The sequence below is a fragment of the Pelodiscus sinensis genome, chromosome 2, assembly GCF_052426305.1.
Source record: "Pelodiscus sinensis isolate ZL-2025 chromosome 2, ASM5242630v1, whole genome shotgun sequence".
Lineage (NCBI taxonomy): Eukaryota > Metazoa > Chordata > Testudines > Trionychidae > Pelodiscus > Pelodiscus sinensis.
Window position 1 is genome coordinate 71,412,313 of NC_143053.1, and position 15,580 is coordinate 71,427,892.

General features: G+C 41.3%; 1 protein-coding gene across 2 annotated transcripts in view; it reads right to left on the bottom strand.

The window, feature by feature from the left end:
- Nucleotides 1-1,253: 1,253 nt before the first annotated feature.
- UBE2V2 (ubiquitin conjugating enzyme E2 V2) overlaps nucleotides 1,254-15,580 on the bottom strand; it is a 42,720-nt gene continuing 28,393 nt past the window's right edge. For both annotated transcript variants that reach the window (XM_006112164.5, XM_006112165.5), the window contains exon 4: nucleotides 1,254-2,126. In XM_006112164.5, coding sequence (XP_006112226.1) covers nucleotides 1,980-2,126 — 147 coding nt within the window. In that variant the 3' untranslated portion in view covers nucleotides 1,254-1,979. The remainder of the gene's footprint in view (nucleotides 2,127-15,580) is intronic.

A 15,580-nucleotide genomic window follows, 5' to 3' on the forward strand; every position in this document is an offset into this window, starting at 1 on the left:
GCACTCTTCCTCCGAATTCTCTTACTCATACAATGAGGGTTACAGGAGTTGGAGTAAGAAGTCCTCCAGCTTGACAATATTTCGACATTTCAAAATAACTCCTGCTGTGTAGATGCAGACTAAGTTATTTTGAAATAACGCTGCTGTGTACACCTACCCTGAGTGAACTGTGAAAGTGTGTCAGACGTGTTTAAGGATTCTCCAGTACAGACTTCCTTAACTGACAATCATTTCCTAAAACATTCCATAAATAATAAAGCTTAGTTTATTGCTTTTCTTACAATCCTTCCTACTTATTAGGCAATAAAGATAACCAAATTTGAAAGTTCATCAGCTTTTGACAACTTTAAGATTAAATTCACTTTTTCAAGAGAATTATCAATGAAATTTCAAATGACAAGTCACTGACCTATTCCCAATGTTACAATTCTTATAACAAACTGGACAAATCTTTGCATTTTGCACAGAAGAGATTAAATAAGGTAACATGAACAACACTCTTCTGAGAAACCTATAGAAGAACTAAACCATAGAGGTCACTAACTACAACTAAAGTGAGAAAGGAATAAGGAAAATGAATGTTGAAGGGAAAAGAATTCATTCTAACCAACGAGATTATGCTTTTGGCACTTGATGCATGGAATACAGATGGACAAATACGGCATGTCCACACAGTTCCTAACAGTAGAAGATGATGTTTTTATTAAAACGGTAAGGCCTGAAGTCTCTCACTTATGTGTAGCTGAGGTAAGGAGAAAGTGAGACAGAACGAAAGAGAAACTAGTTTAAGATTTAAAAAAAAGAGATTAAAGAATGTGCAGGGGGGTAAGGTGAAAAAAAACCTAAGAGAGTAAGTGTAGAAGATGGTTGCAAGGATGAAAAGACAAGGAAAATAAACCAAGACAGAATTCAGCAGTCCAGATTGGAAATTGCACTGGAGTTGCTTAGGCTAAGTTGCCTAATTAATGTTATTCCAAGAATGAATACTGGAAATTTAAAAAAAAGAAAAAAAGGGAAAGAGTTTGAACAGTGCAATTTTATCCGAACAGGTGTAACTGAAGATGATGAAATTTGCTCTTCTGCAATAATTCCAGTGACTTCAATTATTAAGTAAAATAAGCATATAGAAATAGTGTCAAGAGTAAAAATAGTGATGTAGACTCATCCTTACATTGTGTTTAACTTTTTTGCTTCCTCTGCAAGATACTATATACATATTACATCATTATTATAGAAATGGCACAGCCTCAGAGGACACTTTCCACATTTTATTTACATTTTAAGACTAACTTTAATTTCAATCACATATCCATACACCTATTTCCTTTGTTTCACTAGAACTTAAATGCAATGTTTATTAGAACAAAGACTGTAAACAAATATTTGCCATGTCCATTACATGTAACACACAGGAGCCGCTTAACAGAATCCATTCCCCCCTTTTATAAATACAGGTATCAAAACAATCCTGAACATACTTTGTGACACTAATAGTAGTCGGCACCCACACCTTTGCAAAAATTAAACAAGATGAGCAACAGTATTCACTGTACCTGCTACTTTAAAACAATTTCAACTGCAGCTCTTTTACTAAGCCAGATGGATAAAACATGCCATTTATAATTTTTTCTTCTTGAGCAATTAATTTTCTGAAACATACATTAATCCACAGCAATCTGACACTTCTTGTCATGCTTTCATCTTGTAAAACCTGAATTTCAATTTTAGGCTTATGCTTAAATGACAGTGTCTTGATAAGAGAAAGAAAATAAATTGTGCTGCCTTTTTCCCTTCCCATAGTGCCTGAAAACATACTGGGTGTACTTATATTATATATATATAATCTTACAAATGTCCAGGTCATGTATACCAGCTGAAATTCTTTTAATGTGTGGGTGGTTTGCATTGTGAAATTTTAATCAAGACATTAATATGAGTAGAAGGTTGTTTTAAGACAGAAGTTTGAGAATCAGCTAAAATTAATTGTTGTAAGTTTGTCCTTCTGGAGGTTGTGGAAGCTTCATATTTTCTTTAGACATCATTAGACGTCTTAGCTCTTGAAGTACAACTTTAATGCTATAAGAATTTTGCCATTTTGCTAACACTGGTATGCTCCGTGCATCCACCTGCAAAGAAAGATAGCACACGTTAAACAAGCCTATATGTTTTTGTACCGTAAAATACAAAATCCCTGACTACTTAGTTTTAGTTTACTTAAGAACTTAAGAAATCGTAGCATGTGTTTCAATCTCTTTAGCACTTCCAAAATGTATTATAATTATAAATTATTTATAATGAATGCTTAGCACATACTTGCACACAAATTCAGATCCTGAGACTCGCACAGCTGGACCCCTGCATATCATGCTCAATAACATCAACCTTCAGGGTGGAGGAGAAGGGTGGGCAATGAGAAGTCAATCTATGGTGAGCTCTTTGCAAAACTAGGGCCATATCCTAAACTAAAGACATTTTTATCCACCAGAACATCAGTTCTTTAGTAATCATTTCAACAAAATATTGAATTTAAACAAAACAATCATCTGAAGATATTGCTTGATTACTGCGCCAATGTGGTTTTCTCAAAGTTAGCTTAATAAAGAATTGAAAGCCATTTGCTACACAATATTCTAAGCCAAAATCTTTATAAAGAAAAATTCTACCACTATAAATAACCGTCTGTGATTTGTTTTGAAAACTTGCTGTAATATGGACCTTCTGATGCCTTTAACTTGTCTCAGTACATATGAGCTGAAATAGTAATTTGATTTAAATAGTTCCATATAAGATCAGGACATAACTCAATTCTGCGTTGTTTCTTATCTGTGTATGTATTTTAGAGTGTGACTGTCTGTGTGTCTGTCTGCGAGTCCATTTGTTCAATAACTCCTCCTAAATAGTAAGTGCTAGGACCACCAAATTTGGTATGCAACTTCCTCTTCTCTTAACTTAAACTAATGCCAGGGTTTGGTTGTGCCAGGAGAACCAGAAGCCCCAGGAAAAAGACTGTTTTCCATAACATGCAAAGGGAGGAGCTTCCATTTGGAGAAATGTGATATGAGAGTGGCCATGGGGGTCAGTGAGCCTGTAGGGGAGAGGACACTGGGAGGGGAGGGAAGACAGAACAGGCTCCTGTCAGGCAGAGGTCTCCTTCCCCACTGTGTGTCTCTCCTCACCCCCCAACCCTTACTCTAACACATCATCACCCCCCAACCTCCTGAACCTCTTAAAGCACAAAGGCTTTACTGCATATAATTTGGTAGTTTAAAGGTTAAGTACAAAGGAAAATGAGTGTGTGTGTGTTTTCATTCTTTTATAATATAGCAATTTTTGGGAGGTTATTTTTACTTTTTAATATAAAAATATTTTTTAAAAATCAGAAATATCAAGTTCTAACCATTGCAACTTTACCTCCAGATGAGACCTAGACTGCTTAACTTCAACTACATGGTTTCAGAATACAGAGGATAATACTGTTTAGATTTGCAGAAGACAACTTGGAGATTAAGATTACCAACGATTACGTTTAACATTAAGAAACCAAATACCGAAGAAAAACCGTGTAAAGAAAAGAAAAGAAAGCCATAAAGTCTGCAGTTTATACAGTGATTTTCGCACCAATTAAGAACCCCCTCCCCCCTTCATAAAAAAAGTATAATATTTCACAACAAAGTTTGAAAGTTGCATTGGTCAGCCCAACATTACAATTACTAGTTCATTTTTTAAAAGTATTTGCTCTAATGTGTTAGAGATATGAGATGCAATTTTGAGAAGGGGAAAGGGGAGCCTTTGACTCCAAACACAGCTTTCATACCATTTTGCAAATATGAATATTAAATCAATCCACTATAAAAAGAAATTCAAAACTGAAAAGAAAAAATACCCGTCCAAAAAATCTCCATCTTTTCTCCCATCCCAGGAGAGACTCCCTGAGCTGCAGAGTAGTTCTGGTTCTGGTGAGAAGAGCATCTAGTCTGTATCTCTCTCCCTGAGGCACAAGTCTCCCTTTTATACACCATTATCCCTCCCATCCTCTGTGTTAGGTTAAAGAGTTCAGGAGAAGGCCTTTCCCAATTGCTGTTAGGCAGTAGAGAAGCAATATGCCACCACTCAGATCCTGGAGCCCCATAACATCACAGCTTCATTTCAAAATCTGAACTCTGGATAACATAACTCTCTCCAAGCCCACATAATGCTAGACAGGGTCCAACACACTACCTCTCCAGGCAAGAATTACAGAGTGGAAGGAAACTTGCACAGTGGACAGGCTTGGCTGTTGGAGGGAAATGTACTGAGAACAGAAATGAAACTCAGGCTCATCATTCTTTGAGTGTAGGGTTTTGTTGGGAAGGAGATCAAGAGGAAAAGAAGGGTAGATATTAAAGAAGCATAAGTACTGGTAGTTATGGTTTTACCACACAGTTAATTGTCAAAGGCTAAGGTTGACAGAAGATGACTGTGAAAAGGGAGAAGAGGAAGATTCCCAATAAAGAGGCAGGAGGGGGGCAAGAAGCTAGGTTTGCTGATTAAAGGGAGATCAGATAGACAAGTATAATGCTGGCAGACCCCAGTTAACTGCAGGCTGAATCGAACCTGAGACTTCTGGAGCTTATTACATGAGCCTCTACCACATGAGCTAAAAGGCAGCTGGCTATTAGCTAAGGTTGTAGAATAAGACTCATTCTCTCTTTACATGGTCTCAGTGCCACTAGATGGGACAGTACACCACACTCAGAGGTATGTGGGTTACACAAGCTTGGATAAGGATACAGTTTAAGGGGGGGAGGGTTTCTATGGTGTTGGAAAATAATTCTTCTCACCCTCTGTTTCACTATTGTATGAGTTAAATGGAGAATTAAAAACAGCTGAAAAGGCAGCTGCAGATTGTTTCAATCTAAAACAAACAGGAAAAGTGTGGGACTAACATGATGAGTACCCATCTTCATCATAACCATTTTGATTGCATAGTCCCCTTTCCCTATGTATCATGCTTATATTCTTTTCTACACCATATGTCGACTGGGAATTGGCCTCATTTACAGCTACAGTAGCCAGTCACTAACAAACCTGTAATATAGTTAGGCAAAGCTACTATTCCACTGGTGGAGTTTATTACAGTTTCAAGCCAGACTATTTTCACTAGTGCAAATACTGGTTTTCTTGTATTCACCAGGGATTTGCATCTAGAAGGTCACAGACTAATATGGTCATTACAAGGACTGCCTCCTCCTCCGGCACAATGACTAGCACATTTTCAGCACTACAGGTTGAAATTCTGTGGTCTGGGACACTCTGATCTGACAACATCCATGGTCCAGCAGGACCACAGATGTTGCTGGGGCAGAGAACCCTGGACCAGAGTGCCCCAGAGGTTGTTGGCTGGGAGTTCAGCAACAGAGTCCAGCTAGCAGCTGCTTGGGGCTGGCAGCCCGAACAACCCAACAGCTGTAGGGGCCAAGAACACAGCCCAACAGCCGCCAGGGGGCTGGGAACAGAGTCCAGCAAGACCAGCAGATGCTGGAAGGCTGGAAGTGGAGCCTAGCCAGCCTGCCAGCCCCTAGGCTTGGAGCATAGTCCAGCTGGCAGCTATTGGGAAAGCCCTGATCTCCCCTGGTCCTGCAAACTCCCTTGTCTGGGAGCAATCAGGTCCCAAGGATGCTGGACCAGGGAGGTCCAAGCTGTATCACACTACATCTAAAAAGACAAATATTTATTTTAACTAAGCCATTTTATTTTCTGCAAGTTACTGTACCATCTTGTGTTGCTTAACACATCTTGCTGGCTATCTTAGTTTTATTCCCTGCATTGCAGGTCCTATTTTGCCTATAAAGAGATTATACAATCGATCAATCAACTTATGATATGCTTCTTTATAAATATCTCTACCCAGGTTTGTTAGGAATGCTCAAAACCAGATACCCCAAAATACCTGTTTAATATAAAAATTGTATTCAGATACAGGCAGTCCCCGGGTTACGTACAAGATAGGGACTGTAGGTTTGTCCTTAAGTTGAATCTGTATGTAAGTCGGAACTGGCGTCCAGATTCAGCCGCTGCTGAAACTAACCAGCGGCTGACTACAGGAAGCCCGAGGCAGAGTTGCTCTGCCCCGGGCTTCCTGGAATAAGCCTCTGATCAGTTTCAACAGGCTGAATCTGGACACCAGTTCCGACTTACATACAGATTCAACTTAAGAACCCCAGGCGTCCCCAAGTCAGCTGCTGCTGAAACTAATCAGCGGCTGATTCCAGGAAGCCCGGGGCCGAGCAACTCTGCCTCGGGCTTCCTGTAGTCAGTGCTGGTCAGTTTCAGCAGCAGCTGACTTGGGGACACCTGGGGCAGAGCAGCTGGGGTGCTGCAGGGTTGGTCCAGTAGCGCCCAGAGAAAAGCCTGGACTGCTGGGGGGGGGGGGCGTACTAGCTGCGCCCCCCCCCCCCCAGCAGACCAGGGAGACGCAGGCAGGGGACCGAGACGCACCGCAGTCCCGCCGCCCGGGTCCTCCGCATCTCCCTGGTCTGCTGGAGACCAGCAGACCAGGGAGATGGGGAGCAAAACCACGGAACACGCCGGCAGCGGGACAGCCGCGGCGCATCTGGGCTGTCCGCAGCCCGCGTGCTCCGCGGCTTTGCTCCCCGTCTCCCTGGTCTGCTGGAGACCAGCCGACCAGGGAGACGGGAAGCAAAGCCTCTGAGGACTCCGGCAGCGGGACAGCCGTGGCACGTCTGGGCTGTCTGCTGCCCGCGTGCTCCCCGGCTTTGCTCCCCGTCTACCTGGACTGGGGAGACGTGGAGCAAAGCTGGGGAACACGTGGGCAGCGGACAGCCCAGACGCGCCACGGCTGTCCCACTGCCGGCATCCTCAGAGGCTTTGCTTCCCGTCTCCCTGGTCTGCTGGTCTCCAGCAGACCAGGGAGACGGGCAGCAAACCCTGTTCGTAACTGCGAATCCGACATAAGTCGGATCCACGTAACTCGGGGACTGCCTGTATAAGGAAGCTGCATTTTCAGGGAAGTCTGAAGGCTAGTGAAGCTGAAAATGAGAACAAAACTATTTTTATTCTATCAGCTTATCCAATATAAATCTTTAAATAATGACAATAGCAGCAACATTACATGCAATCCAAGAATAATCAAGGAATTATTCTATGCTATTTAAAACACAGAATTATAGAAGAATGCTGCAAAATGTTCAGTGTTTACAATACTTCCAATAGTATAACTTAAAAAGTAGCAAACTGCTCAATCCACTATAAACAGATTCAAAATGATGACTGGACCACAGAGTTTACAGAATTATAGTTGATAAAATCCCAAGCCTTTAAAAAGAAGAAACAAACACTTCCAGCTGTAAATGGTATTTAAATAAACAGAAGTGATTGCAAATCCTGTGAGATACCAACAGACTATTCAAGAAAACTCAAAAACAATCAGAAATCCTCAAAAACCATGGGAAAATAAATAGTGTCAGAACACAACCTGTGTTTTATCAATCTATGATACACAACAGACTCTAAGAGGAGAGACCCCACAGCATTAAAAATTATAATTTATGTTATAGCCGTGACACCCTTTGCAGACAGCAAGTAGTTTCCCGAGTTCTCCTCATATATTTGGGCCAGGTTTTCAAAACAAGATTCCTAAATTCCATGTACAAATCTAGCAGTTGCATATGCCAAGAGATCACTATGAGAATCAGTGCTCATATGTATATCAGGGATGTGATAGTGTACATGTACAAACCATTAACCAATGAGCCTGGACTCATCGGTTAACTTTCATGGTTATGCGCAACTTCCTCCCCCGTCCCGTGCCTCTGCATCAGAGGCAGCAGCTTGTCTGCATCAGAGCATACGAGCCGTTACAGGCAAGGAACATACCCCATGCATACCAGCACTGGCACAGTCGCATGTTCTCCACTCCACTCCGCTGCCTCTGTTGCAGAGGCAGCAGCATGGCGGGGGAGAGGAAGGCACCTCCATGTGTAAATGTGCAACTGCTGAAACCCCACAATCTGCCAGATTGCTACTGTAACCTTTGAATCCATGCACTGATCATTTCTGGAAGACAACCTTCCTTGTTTGGAAACACCACACTGACAACACAATCTGGCCATAGGACAACAATAGGGACATCGGCAGCAGGGGGTGCATGATGATTTAAAAAAAAAAAAAAAAAAAAAAAAAAAAAAAAGAGTAGGAAGATTCCCCAATCCTCCAACAAAACTGACAGCCTGGAAAAACAGCATGGGCCAGGAGAAAAAAGCTGATCTGAAACAGGGAATCAGGAGGTGTCAGAACAATATCACAAGAAGGACCATCTCACAAAGTGGCAACAGACAATTTTCCTGACAAACTATTGAAGATTTAAATGGAATAGAGCTTAGGACAAAAAGCAAAGAGGAAAGATTTGATCTTAATATCAAGGCTCACTTCCTGTTTCTGCCAGACTTCCTGTGGGATCTTGGGCAAGTCATTTCAATCTTTTAAGTTCTTAAGTTTTCCTTGTGTAAAACCACCATAATAATATGCCTTTTTTTCTGGTTTGCCTATCTCGTTTGTAAGTCTTTTTACTATATATTTTAGAAACGCATGTCTGTCCATCCATTTGCCCATTTATTCGAGAACTCCTCATAAACGGTAAGACTAGGACCACCAAACTTGGTGTGCAGCTTTCTTTTATCATGCCTCAGAGCAAGGTTGTGCCAGGATAATGGGATGTGCATGGAATTTGATTGTTTCTCATAAAATTTGGTTGAGAATTTGAAAGTGGAAGGCAGCTTCGGTGAAAGTGATCATGAAATAATAGCGTTCACAATTCTAAGGAAGGGTAGAAGGGAGAACAGCAAAATAGAGACAATGGATTTCAGGAAGGTGGCTTTTGGTAAGCTCAGAGAGCTGATAGGTAAGGTCCCATGGGAATCAAGACTGAGGGAAAAACAGCTGAGGAAAGTTGGCAGTTTTTCAAAGGGACATTATTAAGGGCCCAAAAGCAAGCTATTCCACTGTGTCGGAAAGACAGAAAATATGGCAAAAGACCGCCTTGGCTTAATCACGAGACCTTTCATGATCTAAAAATAAAAAAAGGAGTCCTATAAAAATGGAAAGTAGGACAAATTACAAAGGATGAATATAGGCAAACAACACAGGAATGCAGGTGCAAGATTAGAAAGGCAAAGGCACAAAATAAGCTCAAACTAGCTACGGGAATAAAGGGAAACAAGAAGACTTTTTATAAATACATTAGAAGCAAGAGGAAGACCAAGGACAGGGTAGGCCCACTGGTCAGTGAGGAGGGAGGAACAGTAACAGGAAACTTGGAAATGGCAGAGATGCTTAATGACTTCTGTGTTTCGGTCTTCACCGAGAAGTCTGAAGGAATGACTAACATAGTGAATGTCAGTGGGAAGGGAGTAGGTTTAGAAGATAAAATAAAAAAAGAACAAGTTAAAAATCACCTAGAAAAGTTAGATGCCTGCAAGTCACCAGGGCCTAATGAAATGCATCCTAGAATACTTAAGGAGCTGATAGAGGAGGTATCTGAGCCTCTAGCTATCATCTTTCGAAAATCCTGAGAGATTCCAGAAGACTGGAAAAGGGCAAATATAGTGCCCATTTATAAAAAAGGGAGAAGCGGTGGACGTGGTATACCTAGACTTTAGTAAGGCATTTGATACGGTCTCGCATGATATTCTTATCAATAAACTAGGCAAATACAACTTAGATGGGGCTACTATAAGGTGGGTGCAAAACTGGCTGGATAACCGTACTCAGAGATTAGTTATTAATGGTTTACAATCCTGCTAGAAAGGTATAACAAGTGGGGTTCCGCAGCGGTCTGTGTTGGGACCGGCTCTGTTCAATATCTTCATCAACAATTTAGGTATTGGCATAGAAAGTACGCTTATTAAGTTTGCAGATGATACCAAGCTGGGAGGGGTGGCGACTAATCTGGAGGATAGGGTCATAATTCAAAATGATCTGGACAAATTGGAGAAATGGTCTGAGGTAAATAGGATGAAGTTTAATAAAGACAAACGCAAAGTGCTCCACTTAGGAAGGAACAATCAGTTTCACACATACAGAATGGGAAGCGACTATCTAGAAAGGAGTACGGCAGAAAGGGATCTAGGGGTTATAATGGACAACAAGCTGAATGAGAGTCAGCAGTAGGATGCTGTTGCAAAAAAAACAAACATGATTCTGGGATGCATTAACAGGTGTGTTGAGAGCAAGAGACAAGAAGTCATTCTTCTGCTCTACTCTGCACTGGTTAGGCCTCAGTTGGAGAACTGTGTCCAGTTCTGGGCACCGCATTTCAAGAAAGATGTGGAGAAATTGGAGAGGGTCCAGAGAAGAGCAACAAGAAGGATTAAAGGTATAGAGAACATGACCTATGAAGGAAGGCTGAAAGAATTGGGTTTGTAAAGAGAAGATTGAGGGGGAACATGATAGCAGTTTTCAGGTATCTAAAAGGGTATCATAAGGAGGGAGAGAGAAAACTTGTTCTATCCTCAGAGGCCAAGATGAACAAGAAGCAATGGGCTTAAACTGCAGCAAGGGAGGTTTAGGTTGGACATTAGGAAAAAGTTCCTAACTGTCAGGGTAGTCAAACGCTGGAATAAATTGCCCAGGGAGGTTGTGGAATCTCCATCTCAGGAGATATTTAAGAGTAGGTTAGATAAATGTCATCAGGGATGGTCTAGACAGTATTTGGACCTGCCATTAGGGCAGGGGTCTGGACTCGATGACCTCTCGAGGTCCCATCCAGTCCTATTATTCTAGGATTCTATGAAAATGGAAAGGGGAGGGGATCTAGAAGGAAGGAGTTATACTGCAGAATGACCACTGGGCGGCAGCAAGGGGCTAGAGATGGGGACCGGGACAGCTATAACCTCATTGAACTAGCAAGGGTGGAGAAAGGGGCAGCTATCTACTACATATTTCAGAGAGTTTGCCTGTTTATGTGTTTTTCGATGAGTCTGCTACCACGTATAGGCGATTCTCACCTGGCCCCAAGCTGCCACAGTGAAAAAGAGCTAGGATTGTCCTCTCTTCCCAGGGTAGCCTGCATACTGAACCCCTTCATCACCAGACTTACCCCAAAACAATGATTTAAAAATTAAGAAAAACAAAACTTATTTGAGTGAAAGACCCAAGCAACTCTGGGTAAATCTTCTAGTACTTATACATATAGATCTAACATAATGAAGCCCTGATTTAGATCAGATCTTTTATGGATTACTGTAATACATATAGTTCATAAATCAGTATGCACATTTTATATACTGAGGGGAAACATTTTCTTAACTCCAAAACTATTTAATTTTTTTAAAAGTACTATATTAAATACAGAATTTTGTATTTGAAGCATGTTATGCCTATCAGAGTCCTAGATTCAAGGGCATAAGGTTTTGGACATAACCTTTGCCCTCAAAACCTTATTGCCAAATAAATCAATTAGTCTGTAAGGCGCCACAGGACTCGTTTTTGCAGACACAAACTAACATGGCCACCCTTCTGATACTAGATACACGATTACTTGATTAAATTTGATTCTTTGTAATAAAGCAAGAGAACCACCCACCAGCACAGAAAAGGTTAACGAGACCCTCTGGGCCCGGCTAGCCCCATCCCGTTATTACTATAGTCAGTGTCAGGCCTGAAGGGGGGAGAAAAGAAGAGAGCCTGTCTCAGAGTCAACTAGCCAAGAGGCAGGAGCTAGCTGCTTCTCTTCAGGAAGGGATGGAACACCAGCCTGCCAGCCAGGGCAGCCACCTGGAAGTAATCTCCTTAGTCAAGGGGAGAAACTATGAAGGAACCACCAGCAGCAGAGGTAACGGACTCAACATATCCCAGAGACATTGTGGAGCTCAGTCTCACCCGCTTGCAGATGCTCAGATCAAAGAACCTCGGACTAATAACAACGAAGAACCCTAGAGGAAGCTAGCCATCTGGCAGATCAGATTAAATGAGTCTGAGGTGCCTGGTGCAGGCTCTGGCTGAGAGGCACTTACTGAAGACTCTCTGCCTTCCATAGCCCCAGTCGCCATTCAAAAGCAGCCAGCTGCTGGGGCCAGCATATGTCTCTACTGTGCGCTCCATGGGGAAAGGAAGAGAGCAACAGGTCTCCACAGGCTGCACGCCCCTGCAAGCACCATGCCTGCAGCTCCCATTGGATGGGGCTGGGAAGTTCATAAGAGTGGACTGTCCCCTTTAAGGATCTGCCCATAACCAGCCTTGACAGGCTTTCCACATGTACCAGGTTGGGACTAACTGTGCCCAGAGAAGCTCTTTAAACTGTTCTTGCCCAGGGTGTGGATCTGCCCCACCCCACTAGGTAATGAATGACCATGTGAGGGGCTGAGCAGCAGATTTAAAATAAATATGAGGAAGTACTTCTTCTCCCAATGCACTGCCAGCGAAACTCCTTGCTGGGAAACATTATTGAGGTTAAAGTATAACTGGGTTAAAAAAAAACCTAGGGAGCTGCGCCCCTTGCTCGCTATGCTCACCAACCCCCTTCTCTCTGGCCGCTTTTGCAGCCAGAGAGCCTGATAACATCATTCTGATGTGCAGCAGGAAAAACGTTTTTATATATACAGAGAGAAAAGATAAGTTGACGGAGGATAGGTTCATCAGTGGCTATTAGCCAGCATGATCCGGGTTGTAACCCCATCCTGTGGCTATCCCTAAATCTCACTGCCAGAAGTATTTGGCACTGGCCACTGTCACAAGAGAGGATACTGGACTAGATGAACTATTGGTCTGACCCCGTAAGGTAATTCTTATGTTCTTAGATCCAGGGGATGGGGCGGATTGAGGAGACCCCCTCTTCTCCCAAAGGGCATGCGCCACACAGACACACACATGCTGGCCCCAGCAGCCTGCAGCTCTAAGCAACGTGTAGGGTCATGGTAGGCAGGGAGCCTGCCTGAGGGTCCTGTTGGGCCACAGTAGGCTGCATCTAAATGTTTGATGGACTGGATGTGGCCTGTAGGTTATATTTTGCCCACCTGTGGTATATAGGAATGACAGAGTTGGTCATGACAGTGGGGGAGCGTGGCTATGTGGAAAAAAGCACAGTATCAATTATTAGTTAAAATTTTAAATGAATAGAAATTCCATGTTTGAATAATAAAAAGTAAAGCAGTAGGAATACATACTACTGACCATCTGATCAGGATGATGATGGTCATTGTGAAATACTCATGAGAAGCACCAAAAAACTGAAAATTCAGCAATAATTGAGGATTTCAACTATCCCCATATTGACTAGGTACATGTCACCTAAGGACAGGATGCAGATAAAATTTCTATAAATTATTAATGGCTGCTTCTTGGAGAAGTTAGTTAGCCCTACAACTCACAAGGGAAGAGGCAATTTCTGATTTAGTCCTACATAGCACACAATCTGGTCCAAGAGGTGAATATAGATGAACTGCTCAGTAACAGCTATCATAATGGTAAATTTAAATACATATGGGGGGGGGGACCAAAGAAGCCCACCAGAGTAACATCTGACTTCAAAAGGGGGAACTACAAAAACAAGAAAGCTAATTAAAAGGAAATTAAAAACAGTCAAAAGTTTTCAAAACATCATCATAGAGGCGTATATTTAATGTATGCCCAAAATAAAAAAAAAAATAAAAAAAATTTTTTTTAAAAGCCACCATGGCTAAACACCACAGTAAAGAAGGCAGTTAGAAGCAAAATGTATCCTTTAAAAATTGAAAGTCACATTCCTTTTGAGAAAAATAAAAAACAAACTCTGGCAAGTGAAGTATAAAAGTATAATTAGGCAGAGCAAAAAAGAATTTGAAGAACCACCAGCAAAAAACACTAACTTCAAAATTTATATCAGAAGCAGGGAGCCTGCTAAATAATTCTTGGGGCCACAAGATAATCAGAGTATTAAAGGAGTGCTCAAGGAAGACAAGGCCATTGTACAGAAGCTAAATGGATTCTTTTCTTCAGTGCAGAGGATTGGGGGAAGACTCATGGATCAGAGTTATTCTTTTTAGGTTCTATACTGAGGTGTCAACAGAAAGAGGTTTGAGAAAAAAAAAATCAATAATTAAACAGTAATGCACCAGAACTTCAGTTATGAATACCACAAGAATGGAAGCTGTTTGCAACTTTGAAATGTTTATAACTCTGAACAAAACATTATAACTGTTCTTTCAAAAGTTTACAACTAAACATTGACTTGCCTTGGAACTTTACCATGAAGAAGAAAAATGCTGCTTTCCCTTTTTATAATAGCTTATTTTTAACACAGTACAATTTTTTATGTTTTTTGTTCATGTCTCTGCTTCCATTTGATTGCATACTTTTGGTTCCAAATGAGGAGTGTGTTTGACTGGTCAGAATGTAGCTCTTTTTGCAATGTCACTAGGACTAGATGGTATTCACCCAAGAGTTTTGAAGGAACTCAAATATGAAATTGCAGAACCACTAACTCTGGGCACGTCTATACTAGGAAATTATTTTGAAATAACTTATTTTGAAATAGTAACTCCCAAAATAACTATTTTGAAACAGTGTTTCCACACTAGAGGGAAGCCTCAAAATTAGTCCAAGGCAGACTCCTTTAACGTAGATGCACTACCTCGACTTAAGAACCCCAGGAAGCAATGGCGAGTAATTGCTTTGAATGACTCTGGGAAGTAGTTATTTTGAAATAGAAGCAGCGGAGCTTCCACACTACTGCTATTTTGAAATAAGCATTACTCCTCATGGAAAGCAGCAGTTATTTCAAAATCACCAGTCTGTTATTTCGAAATAATGGGCTTGGTAGTATGGACACTCCACTTGTTATTTCGAAATAAGGGGACTTATTTTGAAATAATTCCCTAGTGTAGACCAGTGCTCTGATATATAACCTATCATTTAAATCAGCTTCTGTACCAGATAACTGCAAGATAATGAATGTAATGATGATTTAAAAAAAAAAAAAAAAAAAAAAAAGGTTTCAGAGGCTATCCTGGCAGTTACAGACTGGCAAACCTAACTTTGATACAAGGCAATTTTTTTTGTAACTATACTAAGAACAGAATTATCAGAACACAGTATGTAGGGGAAGAGTCAATACAGCTTTTCTGAAAGAAAATCAAGTCACTTTATTACAGTTCTTCGGGGGGGGGGGGGGTGAACAAATCTGTGAACAAGGGTGATTCAGTGGATATAGTGTACCTGGACTCTCAGAAAGCCTTTGACAAACTCCTGCATCACAGATTCTACGTAAAATAAGAAGTCAGGGGATAAGAGGGAAGGTCCTCTCATTGATCAGTAATTGGTTAAAAGATAGCAAATAAAGGCTAGGAATAAATGGTCAATTTTGACTGTGGAGGGTGATAAATAGTGTGGTCTCCCAAGGCTATGCAGTTCTACATATTCATAAGAGATATGGAAAATGGGGGAAACAGTGAGGTGGCAAGTTCCAGATTAAATAAAATTATTCAAAATAATTAAGTCCAAAAGAGACTGCAAAGAGCTATAAAGGGATTTCACAAAATGGAATAACTGGACAACAAGATGGCATATGATATTCAATGCTGATCAACGTAAAGTAATGCTTATTATT